A 23572-nucleotide genomic window follows, 5' to 3' on the forward strand; every position below is an offset into this window, starting at 1 on the left:
TGGATGAGCCACTGAACTGAACTGAGAATGATGAGAAAGACAGTGATGAGAAAGACATAACACCTCTGTTCTGGTGAAGCTTACATTTTGATGGGAAGAGCGAGAAAATAAATGAAAAAATAAGCAACCTAGCTAATAGATCAGATAAGAATAAATTTAGTGTATATTTAAGTAATTTGATAAAGAGGGACAGGGGAACTGCTTTAGATGGGTGAGTAGGGAATACCTTTCAAAGAAGGTGGTGTTTAATTTGGGATCTAATTGACAAGGAGGAAGCTATGGATCCTTGAAGAGAGATATATTTAGACCGTGAATCAGCTAGAGGAAGGCAGGATTCTAAAGTAACCGGAGGCATGGTTTAAGAAATTTGCCTGGATTTGAATCCTGATTTTATCACTCACTCCCTGGGGGTCTTGAACAGTTGGTAACCTCTCAGTGTCTGGTGGGTAACAGCAGTAATAATACCTAACTCAAACACTTATTGGGAGGATTATATAAAAATATATGCCAAGTGTTTTGATTAGTGTTTTATACACAGTTAATTGTCTAATAAATGTTAGCCATTTTTATAGGTCAATAAATCTTAGCTATTATTATTGTTCTTGCAAAGGAACTGAATTTGAATATGCTTGAAAGTTAAAAGGAAAACTGAATTTAAAATGAAGAAGGCCAGTGTATCCGGAGAAAACTTGGAAAAGTAGATGGTGAGGTTGTAGAGGTGAATAGAATAAAGCTTTGCAAAATCACAGTAAGTATTTGAATTTTATTCTAGGTTAATGGAAAGCTATTGGAGGATTTTAAGAAAATGGGAAAGTGACAAAATGTAAGTTGTATTTAAAAAAGATCACTCTAGCTATACGTGGAAAATTAATTGTAGGGGAGATATAGGCAAAGAGACCCATTGAATGTTATCACATTGGGCAGATGAGAGATAATGAAAGTGGTAATGAAGACTGGATGAAGCACAAGCTGGAACCAAGATTGTTGGGAGAAATATCAATAACCTCAGATATGCAGATGGCACCACTCTTATGGCAGAAAGTGAAGAACTAAAGAGCCTCTTGATGAGAGTGAAAGAGGAGAGTGAAAAAGTTGGCTTAAAACTTAACACTCAGAAAACTAAGATCATGGCATCTGGTCCCATCACTTCATGGCAAATAGATGGAGAAACAATGGAAACAGTGACAGACTTTATTTTTGGGCTCCAAAATGAATGCAGATGGTGACTGCAGCCATGAAATTAAAAGATGCTTACTCCTTGGAAGAAAAGTTATGACCAACCTAGACAGTTTATTAAAAAGCAGAGACATTACTTTGCCAATAAAGGTCCATCTAGTCAAAGCTGTGGTTTTTCCAGTAGTCATGTATGGATGTGAGAGTTGGAGTATAAAAAAAGCTGAGCATGGAAAAATTGATGCTTTTGAACTGTGGTGTTGGAGAAGATTCTCAAGAGTCCCTTGGACAGCAAGGAGATCCAACTAGTCCATCCTAAAGGAAATCAGTCCTGAATATTCATTGGAAGGACTGATGCTGAAGCTGAAACTCCAATATTTGGGTCACCTGATACGAGGAACTGACTCATTGGAAAAGACCCTAATGCTGGGAAAGCTTGCAGGCGGGAAGAGAAGGGGATAACAGAGGATGAAATGGTTGGATGGCATCACTGACTCAATGGACATGAGTCTGAATAAACTCTGGTTGTTGGTGATGGACAGGGAGGCCTGGCGTGCTGCAGTCCATCGGGTCACAAGGAGTCAGACATGACTGAGCAACTGAACTGAATGAAGATGGAGAAAAGTAGATGTATTTTGGTTTTAAATATTTTTTTCTTTCTTGGATAAAGTCAATGGGACCAGGCTTTGGATTAGATATTAGAGTGGGAAGTAGAAAGAGAAAGAAAATCTCAAATTGAAAAATAATTGGGGGTACTCTTTCTACCCCCTTCTGATGCCTATGTCAGAAGCTTTCTCTATCTCCTTTATACTTTAATAAAACTTTATTACACAAAAACTCTGAGCGATCAAGCCTCGTCTCTGGCCCCGGATTGAATTCTTCTCCTCCGGGGGCCAAGAATCCTGGTGTATTCGTGTGATTCAACAACAACCTTTCATCTTGGGGGCTCGTCCGGGATCCTTCAGGACAAGGTAAGGATGCTTGGAGCTTTAGTCCTTTGTTCTCTTAGCGAACACGTTTTCTGCTGTGCTTTACTAACTCTACAGTGTGCTTGTGTAAATGAATGGCATGCCCTGCGTACAACAAGTAAGGGGCCCTGCTCTGCGGTTCCACGGTGATCTCATACGGCTTATGGCAAAAACCTGTCAGGGTGTTATACTGACCTGCCAATGCCAAGAGGCACCCAATGTCTCCTTCAGGAACCGACCAGAAATGGGCAAAGCGTGTGGACCGAACTCTCCTTTCTCGGTCAAACTTTTCGGTCTCTTTGACCATTTTATAACTCCTTGGGAATTAGAAGTACTAACCTAATCTATCAGATCATAGACTTTCAAGGGACTTGTGATCTATATTGTTATTGTGTACTGTGGCTTAGGTCCCAAACTTGAATTGGTAGTCAAGAAAGCGCCTAGCCTCACTAGGAATTGAAAGTTATGGATATTGTTCCCCTAATCTATGTAAATGAAACTATTTGTATGGTGATCTGCCCTTCTTCAAGATTCAAGTTAATCATTTTATGGCCCAGGATAAACCATTTGGCACCAAGACTACCCGAAAATGCATCTTATGGGTGAGGGGCCTAGTGCCATTCTGAATTTTAAGACATTCCTTTCTTTCATTAACAGACTGCTAGTGACTATATAACACCCAGCTGAAGACTAGCAGGCGGGTACTCTTTCTACCCCCTTCTGATGCCTATGTCAGAAGCTTTCTCTATCTCCTTTATATTTTAATAAAACTTTATTACACACACACACACAAAAAGAAAAATAATTGAAATATTGGCTTGTTCAGATGGTCAGATTATAGGGTTATTTACTCAGATTAAATGCTCAGGAAGGAATGGGTTTGGAAACAAAACTCAAGAATTCTGTATGAATTATTTTATGTTGTTTCATGACTATTATCCTTACTAGTAGAGAGGTAGAGATGACAGTATACAAATCTAGATAGTGGACACCCTTCTGAGACAGTTTTCAGAGTCTTCAGCACACTGATATTAATGAAAGCCAGAGCCTTGAAGAGAGGGCACACACAAAGAAGAGGAAAGCATATAAACATAATTCTGGGACATCACAGTATTTATAGCACCCAGTAGAGGAGCCCAATAAGAAGCTATGAATGGAATAGGGAAAATAGTGTAGTGTTAAGAAATCCTAAAGAAGAACATGTTTTAGGAAGGATGAAGTACTGACCTCAGGGGAATACAGAGATTGTTCAGAAATAATCAAAGAAATGATCATGGAATTCGGCAGCAAGAAGTCATTCATGATTAGAAGAATCAAATGAAGACAATGTTGAGATCAGAAGCTGAGTTAGAGTTGGTTTTGAAAAGACTGTAAACTAAAGCAGGAGCTATAAAAGATTATTTTAACTAAGAAGCAGAGAAAAGAGGGTGGAGAAATATGATGTTATGGGAAAATTTATTTACTGTAACATCTTGTACTGATGTTACTCTTGTTGCTTAATAAAGATTTGTTTGCCTTTATAAATAATCTAGTAAAGAGGGAGAAACTTATAATACAAATGGAAAAAATGAATTTCATAAGCAGATGATAGATGGTGATTGCAGCCATGAAATTAAAAGACAGTTACTCCTTGGAAGGAAAGTTATGACCAATCTAGACAGCATATTAAAAAGCAGAGACATTACTTTGCCAACAAAAGTCCGTCTAGTCAAGGCTACGGTTTTTCTAGTGGTCATATATGGATGTGTGAGTTGGACTATAAAGAAAGCTGAGTGCAGAAGAATTGATGCTTTTGAACTGTGGTGTTGGAGAAGACTCTTTAGAGTACCTTGGATAGTATGGAGATCCAGCCAGTCCATCCTAAAGGAGATCAGTCCTGTGTGTTCATTGGAAGAACTGATGTTGAAGCTGAAACTCTAATACTTTGGCCATCTGATGCGAAAAGCTGACTCATTTGAAAAGACCCTGATGCTGGGACAGATTGCGGGCAGAAGAATGGGACGACAGAGGAGGAGATGGCTGGATGGCATCATGGACTCAATGGATATGGGTTTGGGTGGACTCTGGGAGTTGGTGATGGACAGGGAGGCCTGGCATGCTGCTGCGGTTCATGGGGTCGCAAAGAGTTGGACACGACTGAGTGACTGAACTGAACACTGAACTATCTTTTTATGGTTTTGTTGTTGTTTGTCTTTCTGTTCTTACTTCCACAGTTTCTCAGGAAATGTTCTTTGTTCAATGTATTTCATCCAGGTTAGAATCCTGAGGTGAGTGATAGGAGATCTGGTTTCTGAGTCATAATATTAAATCATCATATTATATTGGATAATGTACTTATTTTCCAGGATGGAGTTTTCTCATCTCTGAGATGCAAGTTCTGAAGCTTAACATTTTGTTACTTTAACTAAGGGGACATGGAATGGATAGAAGCTTCTCTTAGAAATGGTTATTAGATTCCTAAGCTAAAGTTCATCTTGTCAAGTGAAATTAATAAATTAAAATTTCAGGAATTTATAAAAACTGGCCGCTTTTTTAGTTATAATTTGTGGTAGTATTAAGTAAACACAGGTATTCTCATTCTGACCAAGCACAGAAGTTACACAGTAAAATAAAAAATAAAAGTCATTTCTGTTTCTTGGTTCCCTCGAACTGGCTTTTGCTCAAGTAAACATTATTTTTCCGACTTTTCTCTCACTTCCTATGAGGACAAAGGAAGCCAGACAGAAAGGATAATTTCCCAAAATGCCTGAAAGATAAATGTTCCTGCAAAAATGATTGGCATAGAAGGAAGTTAGAAGTCTTGCTTCATTGATTTTCTCCTGCTGTGCTCTTCTGTCTGCTGTGAGACACATGAAAATATTAACATTTCTACATATGCATGGTTTTGTATGTTCAGAAAATATACTGAATGGGTAGTTGAAAAAAGTAACCATTTTAATACTCTGAGGATTTTGAGACATTAAGTTTTTTATGATCAGTTGCAATCCATATTTATCAGTAAGTAGTTCAGGAAAAGATATCATTTGGGATTCCACAGGAAGATCAGTTGTTTGGATCAATGAAGCATAAAAACCATCTGTCTTTTTGTTTATTTCTTTAATATATAATTGTACTTTGTAATATCCTGGACTAGTAGCTCAGGCTTTGAATCCTAAGGCCATGACCATATAAATAAATGGAGTGGCAAATATGTTTATGACTGAATGTTATTTCTTTTCACTTAAGGCTGTTGGAGAACTCATGTAGCAAGAAGTAGATATGATTTGATCTTTGAAGTCTGTTTATTAAAGCTGCTTAGGTTTGTCTCCATCATATATTGGATAGTAAAATCTGCTTATATTTATATTATTTAACCTTTTATTTGCATGTCTAATCTCACCCACTGCACTGCTGAAGGAAAGTTGGGGGATAAGAATGGACATATAGATGCTGTATTGCATGGCTTAGAATGAGTTTTCAGTGCGTGTCTGGTAAATGGGATCAAGAATAACATGTGTCTAAATACCTCCACTATCCAAAATTAACAGAATTTTACTCTTAAATTATTTTAAAAACTGCGTGAACTTTTTCTGAGCTTAAGCTTATATTATGCATGCATCTTTAAGGAGAAACCTATTTAATATCCAAACTAAATGGAGCAGAATTGTATCCTGAAAACCAGTAATTTGGCAATTCACGCTTGCCTCTGAAAAACACAGGTTTTATATTGTTAAAAGGCTTATAATTTAGTTGTAATCTAGAAAAATGTAGGAAATAGAAAAGGAAGATAAATAATAAACAATTTATGGTAGAACAAAATATATAAAGTACTCCCAAAATGTCATAAAATCACTAGGATTTCAGGGTTCCAGAAGAATGAATCATCAAGTTCATGGACACTATAGAAGTAGCATTCTATATTGTAATTTTGAATTTTAGGAAGAATCAGTTCAGTTCAGTCACTCATTCAAGTTCGACTCTTTGCAAACCCATGGACTGCATCATGCCAGGCTTCCCTATCCATCACCAATTCCCTATCCATCACCAATTCCCAGAGTTTACTCAAACTCATGTCCATTGATTCAGTGATGCCATCCAACCATCTCATCCTCTGTCCTCCCGCCTTCAAATTTCCTAGCATTAGCGTCTTTTCCAGTGAGTCAGTTCTTTGCATTAGGTAGCCCAATATTGGAGTTTCAGCTTCAGCATCAGTTCTTCCAATGAATATTCAGGACTGATTTCCTTTAGGATAGACTGGTTGGATCTCCTTGCAGTCCAAGGGACTCTTAAAAGTCTTCTCCAACATCACAGTTCAAAAGTATCAATTCTTTGGTTCTCAGCTTTCTTTGTAGTCCAACTCTCACATCCATACATGACTACTGGAAAAATTGTAGCTTTGACTAGACGGACCTTTGTTGGCAAAGTAATGTCTCTGCTTTTTAATATATTGTCTAGGTTGGTCATAGCTTTTCTTCCAAGGAGGAAATGTCTTTTAATTTCATGGCTGCAGTTACTATCTGCAGTGATTTTGGAGCGCCACCCCCCCCCCCCCCAAGTAAAATCTCTCACTGTTTCCATTGTTTCCCTGTCTATTTGCCATGAAGTGATGGGACCAAATGCCATGATCTTAGTTTTCTGAATGTTGAGTTTTGAGCCAAGTTTTTCACTCTTCTCTTTCACTTAGGAAGAATAGGACTTAGGAAGTGCTTATTCTTCACAGTGGAAAGTGCTATTCTTCACTTAGGAAGAATAGGATTCCGAATCACTCAGTAGTGTCTGACTCTTTTCCACCCCATGGGCTGTAGTCTACCAGGCTCCACCATCCATTGGATTTTCCAGGCAAGAGTACTGGAGTGGGTCGCCATTTTCTTCTCCAGGGAATCTTCCTGACCCAGGGCTCAAACCAGGATCTCCCACGTTGTAGGCAGATGCTTTACTGTCTGAGCCACTAGAGAAGTTCTCAATTTAATTTGAGGAGGTATTCTTATAAATATCTCCCATTAAATCTCCAAGTTAAATCCCAGGCACACAGTTTGACTTTTCTGTTAATTCTTCCTTTCACTGAGATTTTTACTGTCTATTGCTTTAAGTGGTAAGTAGAGCAAAAATATAAGGTATTCTGAATGAAATACTGCATTGCTCTTAAAAGAACAGATGGCAACAAAAACCAAGACTAAAAAAAAGGTTGTGTTTTTGTTGTCTTTTTTCCCCAAAAGATAGTTATTTTACAGTTGATGTACACTGATTTATTTCTTGAAAGCAACATAAAGCTTTTTATTTTAAAAATAGTATTTGCTCTCAGAGACCCTATAGACACTAATTTTTACCTATTATGTTTCAGATATTTTATCATATTCTATATAGATTCAACTGAAACAAGACACAGATGATCCCTGACTTCTCAGTGCAGGGATAACTCCATAACGTAGTAAAGATTAAAGAAAAGCAAATGGGAATTTTGTGTAAAATATCTGAAGTGCCATGGGGGAGAGGGGTGGGGGCATGTGGGAGACTATGCTAAGGGAATTCAGCCATGTTAAGGAGCAATCAGAGAAGTCTCCATAGAAAAGTTGGTATCTGGTCTAAAATTAAAAAGCAAGCTTTGAATTTGGATAAGTAAGGTGGAGAGGAAATTCAGAGTCCAGGAGGGGAAGAAGCATGCAAGATTGAGAAATTGAAAGGATTAGAGTGAGTGCATGATGAGAATTGGAGAGAAAAGGCAGAGTGAGGCAGAATCCATGTCATCGAAACAAACCATGAACAGCTATTTAGATTTAATTTTAAAGGAAAATCATTTAAACATGGTGTGCTATAATTAGATTTGCATTTCAAAAAGAGTATAAATATCTATTGTGGTGGAGCAGGAATGACTTCAGGTAAGGGGAGTGCTTCAGAGGTCTTTGTAGTATTCCATCTGAGAGGTGATGAGTGGTGTTCTTGATTAGGGTGGTGGAAGTGTGGATGTAAAGAGGTGGCTTTGAGAAATCCATGAGCAAGGGGTAAAGATGTGGTAATTGTGTGTGAGTGAAGTTCAGGGAAGAATCAAAAATGACTCTGACGTCTTTCTACAGCAATTGGGTTCTTTTTTTGTTGTTTTTGTTTTTTTTAATTTATTAATTTATTTTTTTTTACTTTACAATATTGTATTGGTTTTGCCATACATCAACATGCATCTGCCATGGGTGTACACATATTCTGGCCTGGAGAATTCCATGGACTGTATAGCCTATGGGGTCTCAAAGAGTTGGACACAAATGAGCAACTTTCACTTTAGTAACAAAGAAATGCCCAGGATACCTCAGTACATTTAACTCAGTAAATAAATATGGGTTCTGTTTACTGAGTTAAAAGTACTGAGGTATCCTGGGCATTTCTTTGTCACTAAAGTGAAAGTGAAAGTTGCTCATTTATGTCCAGCTGTTTGGACCCCATAGGCTATACAGTCCATGGAATTCTCCAGGCCAGAATACGGGAGTGGGTAGCCTTTCCATTCTCCAGGGGATCTTCCCAACCCAGGGATTGAACCCAGGTCTCCTGCAATGCAGACGGATTCTTTACCAGCTGAGCCACAAGGGAAGCCCACTGTGGCTCTGTTACTATGTACCCAACAAAAGATACCATGCGTGAGAAAGAAATCTCAGTCTTTGAACTCAGAAGGATTTGGGATTAGAGTTGCTGCCTCCAACATGTACTTTTGGCAAATTTAAGCTGAGTATCTGTTCCATAAATTGCTAGTAATAATACCCGACCCACAGTTGCTGCAGCAGTTATGACTAACTTACATAAAAAAGCTGGCAGTGTCTGTCAAGCAGTAGGCTCTCAGCATTGCTGCAGTTGTCTGCCTATGTGCTTATTCCCCACAATAATGCAAGCTTCTTGGCAGTAGAATGGCACTGCCTGCTACTCATCTTTGTATCCCCAAATACCTGGTTAAGTGCCAATGCACACTGGAGAGTTAATAAATATTTATTGAATGTACAAATAAGATTATTGTCACAATTTGGTTTTTCTTTTACAACTAATTTGGCATAAACATGATAAAGATTGTAACCCCAGTTGAAATTACTTACAATTTCAAGTTTCTAATGCTGTTACTTCTGTTAAACATCGAGGCTTAGAACTGTTCCTGTAATAGAAGGGTGTGTCTTGTATTTCACTAGATTGCACCAAACCATTGCCCTAAAATAGAACTAACATAAAGAAGTGGGAGAGGAGTGTAAAGGGCTGGAAAGTCAGAAAGCCTGATTATAATCAACATTAGATTTCTATTGGTGATCTCAGGGGTTGTACAAGAGCATTAACTGTGCTTTTCCAGTTAGATTCTCACAGGCATATAATTATAGTTTGCATGCCTTGGAATGTGATATGATTTAATTAAGCACAGGGGACTTATTCAGTCCCTCACAGGAGAAAATTAAGTACTTAGGAAACAGCATTACTGTACCTTATTCAGGCCACTAGGGTGCATTGCTGTTGAAGCTTTTTTTTTCTTCTAATTTTTATTTTCTCTAAAACTTTAATTCCCTAGAAGAAATAAGCTGAATGGTGCCCTAGTGATCTCAGTGTCTTATGACTCCTTCTCATGACCTTATTAAGTTAAACTTTGCAGGCAATGACACTAGTTTGTTTTTTAGTTTCTTAAAATTCGTGTGATGTACACTGACATTTTCCCTAAAAACAAATCAGCTGCAAAGGTGAGTGGAAATGTATTCCTCATAGTTGAAGTTTTATTTTCTTTCCCCAGTCCATTTTTACACTCTACTAATTGCCTGTTGTATGTTGAGGATTTTGTGAAGAACAAAGATGTCACTGATGGATAAGCCTTCTTGCTCCTGTTACTATATTGCTGATATCATAATTATTCAATATCCCACTCTACATCTGAGCAGCATAGTAGCTGGATTTTAGACCTTTTTGGAACATTGAACTCCTGATATGTTTGTTTTTTTTTTTTCCCTCTACATTTACTGTGAATGGTCCTAATTTTATTTAACATCTATTTTCTGAGTCTGTATGTTCTAATATTTTGATATTCAGGCACTTCTTTATGAGATACTGCTGGGTAGGCAGCTAGAAGTGTTCACAGAGATAAGTTGGTCCAATCTGTACAAATTTTCAGGGATTATAAAAACTAAGTAAAGTGTTACTCAAATTATAACTTGGTGTCACACAAAGTTATATATATATGTATTTTTTGATGTAAATATATGTACCTAACCAAGTACTTCCATTGAAATTGGAGTAATTCTTTTTCTAATGAAAAAATATGAAGATTCACTTATTTTTTCAAGAACCAGTGTGACTCTCACAGTGTCAGGGCTGTCTCTCTCTACCTGGAGATGTTTTCTATATTGTAATTAAGCCAATAGCAAACCTCTTTGCTCAGAGAGTCTCAGTAAATGGTTTTGATGAATTGGCATAAACATGGTGTGATGGAGAAAAGTACCCAAATGTTCCAAACCATTCTTGGGGCAAACGTATAAATGAGTTAGAATCACTGGTTGTGGCACTGGCCTCTTTGTTAAGTGAATAGGGATCTGAGGGTTACCGATAATCTAAAGTGAAGTACTTGTGATGTGAGACTATTTTCAGTATTTTGTAAGGTCATATCAATTAATCAAAGAGCATTCATCTCATTAAATAAAAAAGTAAATACTAATGTTATTGCTATTTGATATCTATATCAAATAGCTGGATGAAGCTATTTGGGCTGGATGAAGCACAAGCTGGAATCAAGATTGCTGGGGAAATATTAATAACCTCAGATACACAGATGGCACCACTCTTACGGCAGAAAGTGAAAAAGAACTAAAGAGCCTCTTGATGAAAGTGAAAGAAGAAAGACAAAAAGTTGGCTTAAAGTTCAACATTCAGAAAACAAAGATCATGACATTCAGTCTCATCACTTCATGGGAAATAGATGGGGAAACAGTGGAAACAGTGGCAGACTTTATTTTTTGGGCTCCAAAATGACCACAGATGGTGACTGCAGCCATGAAATTAAAAGACGCTTACTCCTTGGAAGAAAAGTTATGACCAACCTGGACAGCATATTCAAAAGCAGAGACATTACTTTGCCAACAAAGGTCTGTCTAGTCAAGGCTATGGTTTTTCCAGTAGTCATGTATGGATGTGAGAGTTGGACTACAAAGAAAGCTGAGCGTGGAAGAATTGATGCTTTTGAACTGTGGTGTTGGAGAAGACTCTTGAGAGTCCCTTGGACTGCAAGGTGCTCCAACCAGTCCATCCTAAAGGAAATCAGTCCTGAATATTCATTGGAAGGACTGATGCTGAAGCTCAAACTCCAATATTTTGGCCACCTAATGTGACAAGCTGACTCATTTGAAAAGACCTTCATGCTGGGAAAGATTGAAGGCAGGGGGAGAAGGGGACGACAGAGGATGAGATGGCTGGATGGCATCACTGACTCAATGGACATGAGTTTGAGTAAACTTAGGGAGTGGGTGATGGACAGGGAGGCCTGGTGTGCTGCAGTCCATGGGGTCGCAGAGTTGGACATGACTGAGTGACTGAACTGAACTGATATCTATATTGTTGCTAGATTGTATATTTTTGATTAGGTAAAATAAAAATAGAATAGCATGTTTTCAGGTTGTTTTACTTGTTCTTCATTACCTAGATACAGTTTTGGTTCAATAAACTTTTTGTTGTAGTTACCAAAAACATGTTAACTAATTAATACAATTTATTTGACACATTCTTTCAAACTTGTGGTCCATGGTGGAAAATTAATAAAATGAGTCTTTGATATATATTGCTGATTGCAGTCCTGAGGCCTAAGGACACCATAGAGACATTATTCATGTTTCAGTAAGGAGAAATATGTTGAATTTGTGTCTGCATAGATTAACCCTTTTTGTCCCAAATATAATTTTTAATATTGGGGGAGATTCTGTGTCAGAAGTTATATGTGGATTGGAAAAAACAAACAGCATTGTGAAAGAGCTGAGATGAGTGTAGAATTACCTAACTGTAGTAGACATTTTTTTCCAGCTAAGCAAACTTAGAAAGAGTATATGTCAAAAGTAAGTGAGTAAGTAATTGTTAGTCACTCAGTCATGCCAGACTCTTTGTGACCCCATGGGCTGCAGCCCACCAGACTCCTCTATCCATGAGACTTTCCAGGCAAGGATACTAGAGTGGGTTACCATTTCCTTCTCCAGGGGATCTTCCCAACCCAGGGATCAAACCTGGGTTTCCTGCACTGCAGGCAGATTCTTTACTGAGTGAGCTACAAGGGAAGCCCTATATGTCAGAAGTAAAGTTCACTTCTAAATAGCAAATCCCAAGAGTTTTCTGTGTTATTCCTTCAAAAACATAACTTGGCACACTCCAAGGTGATGACTAGGTGTAGAGCGTTTCTGTTCCTTGTCTTTGTTTTAGTAGAATCCATTTGTGCTAAGTAGGTGCCTGGACTTAGCATACAAAACCAGTGGCTTGGGTTTATTGTAAAATGGTAGGAATGACAGAGCGAATTGATATACAAGGTCTTTAATGGTTCACTAACAACAAATGGACCTCTTCCACATCAAACTGAAGCCCTACATAGACCAGTCCTATGTACTGTCATTTACAGAAAATCTTTACCCAGATGTTTTATGGGCTAACACCACCCTTATGGCAGAAAGTGAAGAGAAACTAAAAAGCCTCTTGATGAAAGTGAAAGAGGAGAGTGAAAAAGTTGGCTTAAAGCTCAACATTCAGAAAACTAAGATCATGGCATCTGGTCCCACCACTTCATGGGAAATAGATGGGGAAACAGTGTCAGACTTTATTTTTTTGGGCTCCAAGATCACTGCAGATGGTGACTGCAGCCATGAAATTAAAAGATACTTACTCCTTGGAAGGAAAGTTACGACCAACCTAGATAGCATATTCAAAAGCAGAGACATTACTTTGCCAACAAAAGTCCGTCTAGTCAAGGCTATGGTTTTTCCAATGGTCATGTATGGATGTGAGAGTTGGATTGTGAAGAAAACTGAGCGCTGAAGAATTGATGCCTTTGAACTGTGGTGTTGGAGAAGACTCTTGAGAGTCCCTTGGACTGCAAGGAAATCCAACCAGTCCATTCTGAAGGAGATCAGTCCTGGGTGTTCTTTGGATGCTGAAGCTGAAACTGCAATACTTTGGAGTTTCCTCATGTGAAGAGTTGACTCATTGGAAAAGACTCTGATGCTGGGAGGGATTGAGGGCAGGAGGAGAAAGGGACGACAGAGGATGAGATGGCTGGATGGCATCACCGACTCAATGGACATGAGTCTGAGTGAACTCTGGGAGTTGGTGATGGACAGGGAGGCCTGGCGTGTTGCAATTCATGGGTTTGCAAAGAATCGGACACAACTGAGCAACTGAACTGAACTGAAATATGCATTTTAATACTTCTTTGAACCACTAAAGTAACTTAGATATTGAGAGCCCTCAAACAATTCTTTATTTGGGATTTTTTTCTTGTTTGGTGCAGACATCATTTAGCAAGCTATAAAATCAGTCTGTACATAGAACTAAATTATTTCTTGATTAAAAAAAGAATAAAATATAACAGCAGAATTTATGTCAGTAATGTTTACCTATTTTCCATTTGCAGTAAACTCCACAGTTTGAATTATAAAAGCAAACCATATAAAGGAGTTTTTAAGTGTTGTATTAAATGACTTTTCCCTTGCTTAGTCCTATGCCATCTTGACACAAATATGTGGCTGAAGGAGATAATTTTTTTTTGTAAGTAAAAGAGATTATTCTGTTAGTTTTTGAAATACCTAATATTTACTCTGTTGAAAGTTTAGAAATTGTTATAGGACTGCTTATAGAATTAATTTATTCAGCAAACTTTACTAATTTAATAAGATTTTTAGGCACTGAGAGATACAGTACTTAGAGTGAATATCATAGACACTGTACTTATTCTTGTGGAACAAAACTCTAACAAAAGAGTCATCCAGTTACACACAAAATGATAATGAAACATGGAAAGTCCAATCATTGATGAGATATCAAGATTTGAGAGCACCTAGCAGGAATGCAGAGGGTACGGGGGGAGGGCTGTGAAGATTCTGGTGAGGCATAACATTTAAATTGAGACCTGCAAAATGAATAAGACTTTGTCACCTGTGGCAAGTGAAAGTGTATTTATTGATAAAGAAAAGATAAACAGAGGAGAGAGTGTTTCAGGAAAAGGGACAAACCAAGCCTCAATACGGTCCTATGGTTAGAGTGTAGACCACGTGTGAAACTGGGACGTAGTGTGTAAGGGGAGAAAAGACAGGACCTGAAGTGAGGATGTGGGCTTCCCAGCTGGTACTAGTGGTAAAGAATTCACCTGCCAGTGCAGGAGATGTAAGAATCATGGGTTTGATCCCTGGGTCGGGAAGATCCCCTGGAGAAGGAAATGGCAGCCCACTCCAGTATTCTTGCCTGGAGAATCACATAGACAGAGGAGTCTGGTGGGCTGCAGTCCATGGGGTCACAAAGAGTTGGACATTACTGAAGTGACTTAGCAGCAGCAGGAGCAATGAGGATGTAGGGAGGACCACACATGAAGGGCATCCTAAGCCTCATGCCCCAGGAGCAACTGTATCCTAGGAGCAACTGTATCCTAGGGCATAAGGGAAGCATAGGAGATTTTAAATAGAGGAAAATCATTTCAGATTTATATTTTAAAAAATCTCTTTGGCAATAATGTGGACAGTGGGTGGAGAAGAGCAAGTAGTGGAATCTACTCAAGTCATGACCTTAAGTGAAAAAGTATGGACCTTGCATGATGAGAAATAAGGAACTGAGGGTTACTGCACATGTGTTTACCCTTGGGGGTTTATGTTACTGCCTTCTGATTAATTTTGTTGGATTCTCTTGGAAATCCTGAGATGACTGCTGTAGGGCCTCCCATGTGGTTATTCCCCACTTTATTTTGAGATTGTGATTATTGAATGCAACATTTTGCAATTCAGCTGTTTTTATCATTTGGATTGCATCTGTAAAATAAGTAGTCTTTAAAATGTTCTTGTAAGTCATCCAAATTTTGAGTATTTATATTTATTCTCTGAGTGTTTTTTTACTAGAAATTCTTGTTTTCAAATTCTTCAGTCCTCTTCCCAGTTTATTTCATATTCTAGAAAAGTTTTTCTTTTCCTTGAGAGAACACTTTCTATGGTTATTGAGCACCCCCCTTCCAAATCCTATCATATCACATCAACAACTAAAACATTATTTCTAAATGGACTTACAACCCCTCCTTATTCAATTCGTAGACCCTTATTTATTTCATATAAGTTACAAACTAGCCTCCTGATGACTTCAATTGAGTAATTAGCTTATACATGCAACAGAAAAGTTTGTAAACTCAGACCAGGTTGAACCACATATTTTAGTAGTTAAGAATTCGAGTCCATGACTCAAGTCAAATGCTTGGCCCCTTGTAGAGCAAATATGCATTTGAGTAGGTGCCTCCTTTTTATTTCTTGAGTGGATCAGATCATGTGATGGCAGCTCTGCATGGTAGAGGAATGGTTGTCGTTTCCTTTAACATCGCTGTTTCACATTTGTTCCCAGGGCAATATCCTTTTCCCCAGTCTCTAACTTGCTCCACTACCAGAAATGGCTTCCCTCTTCCCAAGCAGTGATTGATCATCACCTATCCTCTCTGTCTGAAACAAAACTTATTATTTTCATAGTGTAGCTGATAGAATTGCTGTGTCTGTCAGACCTCTTTATTTCAAGTGATCAAACAGTCACAGGGTGCTCTGAAAGTCAGGCAGCCATTAATCAGAATGACCAGGAATGCTTAAGCCTTTAAGGAACACTTGCTTTACACTTAGAAAGCAGGCACTAGTTGCCCTATAATTAGGAGTTCATGACTATTTGCAAAATGCAAGAGAGCAGTTTTCATTGACACTACTTGAAAACACAAGCTGGACAAACGGAATTGCTCTACTCACTTAGCTTCTTCATGCAGTCACGAAGTCTGGTTTCCAAGCTGAGCACCCTCTGATGTAGCTCCTCATAGTCATAGGCACCGATCTCCTCCTGAATTCCCGTGAGGACAGCAGACAGATTCCGGATTTCCTCCTTGAATTGGGTGATTAACTTGGCGTCTGTTTTGTACTGTTCTAGCACAGGAATCAAAGGCAGGAGCTCGTCCATCTTCTCTTTCAGCTCCTGTGAAAAGCAGCCAGTTGTTTCTGAGAGTCACTTAACCAGATCAAGCAGCTACATTCTTCGTCATGATGCTACAGGAAGATTATTAAAAAAGATTCATAATGCCTTACTGATGTTTTTATTGAAATTGGGTATTTCAGGAGCATGTAAGTGGCCACATGATCATTAGTAGTAAATCCACTTATCTCACGATTCAGTACAAGAACATCTCTTTAAATGGTTAGATGATTTTCTATGCAACGAACTGATCCTTATCATAATGACAGAACTTCCTATGGTAGCAGTTAGGGGTTTATGTAAAATATTGCTTTCTGGTGACTTTTTATAAAGTGAACAATGCATTATTTAGTCAGGAAATATCAGTATGGTCCATCTTCTAAATATGAATTATTATAAATAGGTCAAATACCCTGTTTAGCCAAGTCTACTTACCCATTAATTAATTATCAATAATATAAGGGTATTTATAGAAAATTTTGAACCCTGGAAGAGCTTTACACTAACAGAGTTTTTCCAATTTTAGGCTTGTTCCATTTCTCCCTTCTACTCCTCGCTCTTTTTAATATCCTTCTTAGCATAGCATCATTAGGAATGTAAGTTCATCAAGTATAAAAAAAATCATGCAAAGCTTTGCAAAGCTCAAAGAAATGTATGTTGCTGTTTACTGTTTTGAATTATTACTTATACTCTGACTTCATTTGCCTTAGCATAGGTAATTTAGAGCTCTTTATGTAGGGCAGAGTTGCTTACCAGTGTAGTGAATTAACTCTTTCAAGGACTAAGGTGGTTATGATTTATGTAATAAATGAGCATAGAGTTTTTTGAAATGGAAACACTGATTTTTGTCTAGAGAACAAGAAGTATACTTTGCCAATGCAGTTTTTCCCTCATTCTTATTTTAGGAATGAGCCAGACCTCCAGTTTCACTTTCAGTTTCTGGCCATGTCACCTTTTTTTCCTTTCCTTTAAGTTGATGGTGGTACCCAGTAAAAATATTCCATGAGTTTGATTCAGTTGTAAATTTATTACAAATGTTCTCATTTGTGGAAGAGCTGTTACTGCTATGATCATTTGAGAATAATCCATAGGTGTTGTCAGAAACCATGCTGTATGCTAACTAATTTAAGGAGCTGAAAATTGCATTTTACAATTACGTTTAGAAGATGTTATTACTGTCAATGTGTTAAAATAACAAGAGCTCCCATTGCCACCCTGATTTATGGGCTTCTGTATCTTGTGGGGAAATTTCCATGTGTTCTGTAAGACTGGAATTCTCAGCATTTATCTGTATGTCCATGTTGAGTGGGAGGGGGCAGAGGGTCTTAATGATGAGAAACATTAATAAATATCACAGTCAAAAGGCAGAGTTGCAGAGCTTTGCTCATTTTAGTGTCTCATTTTGAAATAAACTTCTTAGTTTGAGCATTTTGTGCTATCCCTAAAGGAAGACACAATTGCTTCATTAGAATTTTAATGAGAAGAGTTCTGATAGTACCATTTACTGCACATTATAACAACTGTTACAGTGATGAGTTTTACATTCTACTTATGGGTATATTGAAAAGAGGGCAATTCAGATGACATTTTTGGTGGCATTTTATTTCCCCTAAGCTAAAATCTATATATAGATATGGGTAAAAGTGTTAGTCACTCGCCCATGTCTGACTCTTTATGGCCCCATAGACTGTAGCTCCTCAGTCTTCTTGTCCGTGGAATTCTCCAGGCAAGAATACTGGGGTGGGTTGCTATTCCCTTCTCCAGGGGATCTTTCTGACCCAGGGATCGAACCTATATCTCCTGCATTACAGGCAGATTCTTTACCATCTGAGTTACCAGTTTATATGTATATAAATTTTGGAATCTTTTCAAAAATTTATAATTCAATTATTGGCAGTCAGTTCTAACTCAGGGCAATTGTCAGAGAGCAATGGAAAGTCTAACTAATGTATGTATCAAATACTTCAAATATGAAAGTAGAGTAACACAGATCTGTGTGCTTAATAATCCTTTCTTGAATTTCACATTCTACTACATTGCTCTTATAGCAAAGAGTATAGCTAGACTGTCTTACCCAACCAAGATCTCTTCATAGAAGAATGACAGTCTCAAGTATGATATTGAGACAAGTTTTTTTTTTTTTTTAATCATAAAGGATACGGAAGATACAACATACTTAGATTTTTTGGCAAGTTGAAGATGGTGTGCTAGAGGAGGATTTTCTTCCAAGGTAAACGTATTAAATGGTAAACTTACTTTTGGAATATGCCATTTCTTCTTCTCAAATATGGCAGCTCAGCAGCTAGAGCAAAATCTGACTCGTGGTAGGACTTGGTGAATAAACACATTCAGCAAGTATATATTGAGCATTTAATTATTATTATTATATTTAATTCAGAGAACTATGGTTTAGTTGGAGAGGCAATGTAGCATTGGTTTAAAGAGGTTTAACTTAGGAGTTGGACTTTGTAGTTCTGATACATATTAGATATACGATCCTAGATGAGTTGCATGATTTCTTTGTACATGAGTTTCTTCATCTGAATGATGGGAATAAGCATAGTGTCTACCTTACAGGATTTTTGTGAGGATTAAAGTAGTTAATATATAATATATTTAAAGTTATTGAAACTATATGATGAATACATGTAATTCTTCAGAAAAAATGATGCTATTATCATTATTGCTACATGAATTTTGACATACAAGTTCAGTATATACATGGATTACATGAACTAGGAAAATCAAAATCATTATGTTCTATGATGCTGCCTGAAAATTAAGTTTTCTTATCGGCAACTTGTCTGCTGCTAGACACACTTACAGAATAGGCAGTTTTCTCTCTCTTTTATTTTTTCTCCCAGCCTTGTATCTTTTTGTTTCTTTGTCTCCTATCTTCTCCCTAAAGTTCCCATAGATGCACATACATCATCATGTGTCACCAACTCTGCCAGCCCTGGTCCTGCAAGCAGTTCTTTGGCATGAGTTCTATGTTGTCCATCTAACTTTGAATGATTTTCACTTTGAGCCAGAAACTCCGAGCTCCTCTCCTTCTGTCCCTCTTCCTTTCTGGGAATGCTCCCTAGGCACTCTAAGTGCCAGCTTGTCATTTCTTACTTGGTTGATGGCTCCAGCATCAGGCTCACTGTATTGCTGTATACCCTAATCTTGAATATTGAAAATTGACATAGAAAATCTTTTGGTTTTCTTGCTCTCCTGTGTGATTTAATATTTTCTGGGGAAGAAAGTGAGCACTAGTCCAAAACCATTTTCTTGATTATTGGTAAATCTTTCCCTGAAAAGATTTTTGATAACCCTTCCCGTGAAGTTGTCTAAACAAAATTAATCACTTCTCCCTTTGTGCTGTCAAGTAATGTTTATGCCTCTTTTTACTGTCAGTGTGACCAGTTTGTTAGGTCTCTTTCACAGAAGAGAGTCTATGTGTTATATACCCAGCAGAGGGCCCAACACTGTTTTGTGCACACTATGTGCTCAATAAATATTGGTTAAAATTAATTTGTTTGCTTGTCAACCTTATATCCTTCTGTGTTTACCATTTCTCCATAAATTCTCTGTCCTTCTAAGTTTGCTTATTGTCTCATTCACAGTAATCTTTGAATTTATTTTTATCTTCTAGGCCTTGCTCTGATTTGTTATAATTTCTTAACCTTCTGGCTTTGCTTGCTTCTTTCTTTAACCTCAAGATTCATCACGTTAGTCCCCTCTCTCATCAGTACCCTGAACTTTCTTACCCTCTTGTCCTTCTTTTGTATCTTTCTGATAAAACTTTAAAACTGGCTCTCTATTCAGGCTCCTGAGCAGCAATGAAGGAAATGACAAAACAATGATAATTTCTGCCATATTATACTGTGTCATCCAGAGATCCTATTTTGTGACCCTATCTCCCTGCCAGTCACAGTTATGTGTGAAAATAACTTCTGATGTTTGACCAAGAACTTGAATTCAGGACCATTCCCTCAGCCTTAGCAACGAATCTTACTTCCTAATTGGCAGGGAAAGCAGAGGCTATTATGTTTGTAAAATCTTAGTCTGTTTTATAAACTATGTCCTGTGCCTTTGTCAGGCAGACTGTGTCTTTTTCATAGAAGATCAAATGGCATTATCATGGTCAGATTTTATTTCAGTCTATGACAGTGTCACATAGTGTGCTCAAAAGCACCATTTCTCCATTTTCAGTGTTTCTAGATACTCAATAATGGCTTAAAACATGAAAAAAAAAAAACTTTATTTGTAAATAGTGAAACCAACCCTCTTCTATGTGCGGTTAATAATGGTGGTATTATTGCTTCTTTTAATAATTTATATTCTCTATATTTCTCCTCATATTAGCAAGGCATAAAATCATCATAAAGTCTTTGACAAATTTAGTTATTGATTTTCCTATATTTCCCATTGGCATACACATTGAAATGCCTTTAAATCTATCCACAATATCCATCTAGCTCAAGGAGGGTGAGGCTGTTTTCAGAGTAAGTTTTCTATGCATTCCAACCAGCTAATAGTCAGTTTCAGTGGAGAGATGATTGATGTCCCCATTGAGTCTTGAACCTTATGCATATGGGCTGATGAACAGTTATTTCTAGCTGAGTGTCATGGTGGCTGTCCGTTGTCCTCAGTGTCTTATTTGTATTAATAAGACAGCTGAAGTCACACCTACTTGAAAATGCTTGGTCATTAGTGTCTTCCGGTCATCTTCAATCTGCCGAAACTTGGCTTTCAGCCCTTTCATTTGTGTTTCCATTTTTAGGACGTATTGGAAATCTCTTTGAGTTCTCAAGTTTAAGACTTCAATAGATTGGGACATATTCTGAACCTGTTAAACAAGAACACTGGCTGTACATTATTGTCTATACTACTGAGGTATATGCAAAAAAAAAAAATCAGTTTTTCCCACTAATAAAACTGTCAGTGCCAAGTCCATAATTACATTTCCACAGGACATACTTTCAGAAGGCAATTCTTCATACGAAACATTCCAATAATGTAGCAAAAGAAAATTACTGCTAGGCAGGAAATAATAAAATGAACATTCTAGCATTAGAAATGACTAAATATAAATAAGAATTTGATATATCATAATAATAAATTAAAAAAAAAAGAATATTCATTCCAGGGCTTAGTAAGCTTATGATGGCTCAATCTGTTAAATGTTAAGATAAGTTGTTTCTATCAGTACTAAATCTGACATCCTCAAAGTCTGGGATGCAGAGCAATTTTGGGGGTAGTGAAGTGTCCAACAGATCTAGAATGCATTTATTCCAGTACAGTCACTTCAGGCTGCATGTGCTATACTCCCAGGGGTGAGGCTGAATTGAGCAAGACGAATGGTAGTAGGGCTGGGACACCTCCTAACTTGGAGAGGGTACTATTGAAAAGACCTGGAAATCCCTTTGCTGTTCACCTTTAACTGTCACAACATTATAAATTTGCTATTCCCCAATACAAAATGAAAAATTTTAAATGATGTGCATCAAGATATGGAAGGATTATAAGAGTACATATTAGGTGGTTGATATTATTTTCCTGGTGGGTGGTGAGATATGGGTGAGAAGAGAAGTAACAAAATAAATATTGCAGAAAGATGTCCCTGGTAATTACTATATAGAAATCCATCTGCATAGAATTATATTTTTACTTACATAAATGAATACATGAAAGCATGGTCAAAAATGGTGAGATTCCAGGTGAGTTTTGCTTCATTTGGGCTTCCCTGGTAGCTCATCTGGTTAAGAATCCGCCTGCAATTCGGGACACCCTGGGTTCAATCCCTGGGTTGGGAAGATCTCCTGGAGAAGGGAACAGCTACCCACTCCAGTATTCTGGCCAGGAGAATTCCATGGACTCTATAGTTCATGTGGTCACAGAGTCAGACACAGCTGAGTGACTTTCATTTTCAACTTGCTTCATTTAATATATTTTTATCTGTTATTCCATATGTTTTAAAATAAACATGTATTATTTATATAACACATAAAAACTTATTTTCATTGTAAAACTTGTGAATTACAAATAAGAAAGGGATGATTTGTTCAGAGACAAATTTCTGTCATCAGGTAAAGTCACAGAGCTTAGTGGACCAGCTAGTTTTAAAGAGCCCATTGTCAATACATCCCTCAGATCTAGACTATTCAGAAAAGGTAGTGAATTCTTCTGCTTTGGCTTGCCTCAGTTCCTCCACTGTTTTTTCCCCAGAGGTCATATTTTTCTGTTTCTCTTTCAGCTGTCTTAATGGATAGTCCTGTCCTTTACAAATCTTGTCTTTCAAGACATACTACAATCTCACTTATATTAACCTAATTGTGAATTGTGTGTGAATGGGAAGCACAAAAGTGGCTGTCCTTCTGTAAATTCCCTGAGGTTAGATGCTGTGTCTTATTCATACCTTTTACTCCCGAGACCTTACACAGAACCAGGGATGGAATAATTGCTCAATAAATATCTACTGGGTAAAATTATCTTATTTTTATCTATTGGGTAAAATTACCACAGACTTGTCTAACTCCATGAAACTGTGAGCCATGCCACGTAGGGCCACCCAAAACAGATGGGTCATGGTGGAGAGATCTGACAAAATGTAGCACACTAGACAAGGGAATGGCAAACCACTTCAGTATTTTTGCCTTGAGAACCCCATGAACAGTATGAAAAGGCAAAAAAGATAGGACACTGAAAGATGAACTCCCTAGGTCGTTAGGTGCATAATATGCTACTGGAGATCAGAGGAGAAATAACTCCAGAGAATGAAGAGAGGGAGCCAAAGCAAAAACAACACCCAGTTGTGGATGTGACTGGTGACGGAAGCAAGGTCTGATGCTGTAAAGAGCAATATTGCATACGAACATGGAATTTAGGTCCATGAATCAGGACAAATTCGAAGTGGTCAAACAGGAGATGACAAGAGTGAACGCTGACGTTTTAGGAATCAGAGAACTAAAATGGACTGGAATGGGTGAATTTAACTCAGATGACCATTATGTCTACTACTATGAGTAAGAATCTCTTAGAAGAAATGGAGTAGCCATCATAGTCAACAAAAGAGTCTGAAATGCAGTACTTGGATGCAATCTCAAAAACGACAGAATGATCTCTGTTCATTTCCAAGGCAAACCATTCAATATCATGGTAATCCAAGTCTATGCCCCAACCAGTAATGCTGAAGAAGCTGAAATTGAATAGTTCTATGAAGACCTATAAGACCTTCTAGAACCAACACCCAAAAAAAGATGTCCTTTTCATTATAGGGGACTGGAATGCAAAAGTAG

At 37.7% G+C, this 23572-nt stretch overlaps 1 protein-coding gene across 3 annotated transcripts in view; it reads right to left on the reverse strand.

Annotated features, from left to right (window-relative positions):
- OLFM3 (olfactomedin 3) overlaps positions 1 to 23572 on the reverse strand; it is a 224549-nt gene that overhangs the window by 14812 nt on the left and 186165 nt on the right. For 2 of the 3 annotated variants that reach the window (XM_086391494.1, XM_086391493.1), the window contains exons 3-4: positions 20968 to 21123; positions 16073 to 16292 (exon numbers count right to left, since the gene is read on the reverse strand). In XM_086391494.1, coding sequence (XP_086247620.1) covers positions 16073 to 16292; positions 20968 to 21123 — 376 coding nt within the window. The remainder of the gene's footprint in view (positions 1 to 16072; positions 16293 to 20967; positions 21124 to 23572) is intronic. The other variant, XM_086391495.1, reaches the window with a different exon arrangement.

The sequence above is a fragment of the Bos grunniens genome, chromosome 3 (assembly GCF_055505025.1).
Source record: "Bos grunniens cultivar Pamir isolate PY7600 chromosome 3, Bosgru_T2T1.0, whole genome shotgun sequence".
In the NCBI taxonomy this organism is placed as follows: domain Eukaryota; kingdom Metazoa; phylum Chordata; class Mammalia; order Artiodactyla; family Bovidae; genus Bos; species Bos grunniens.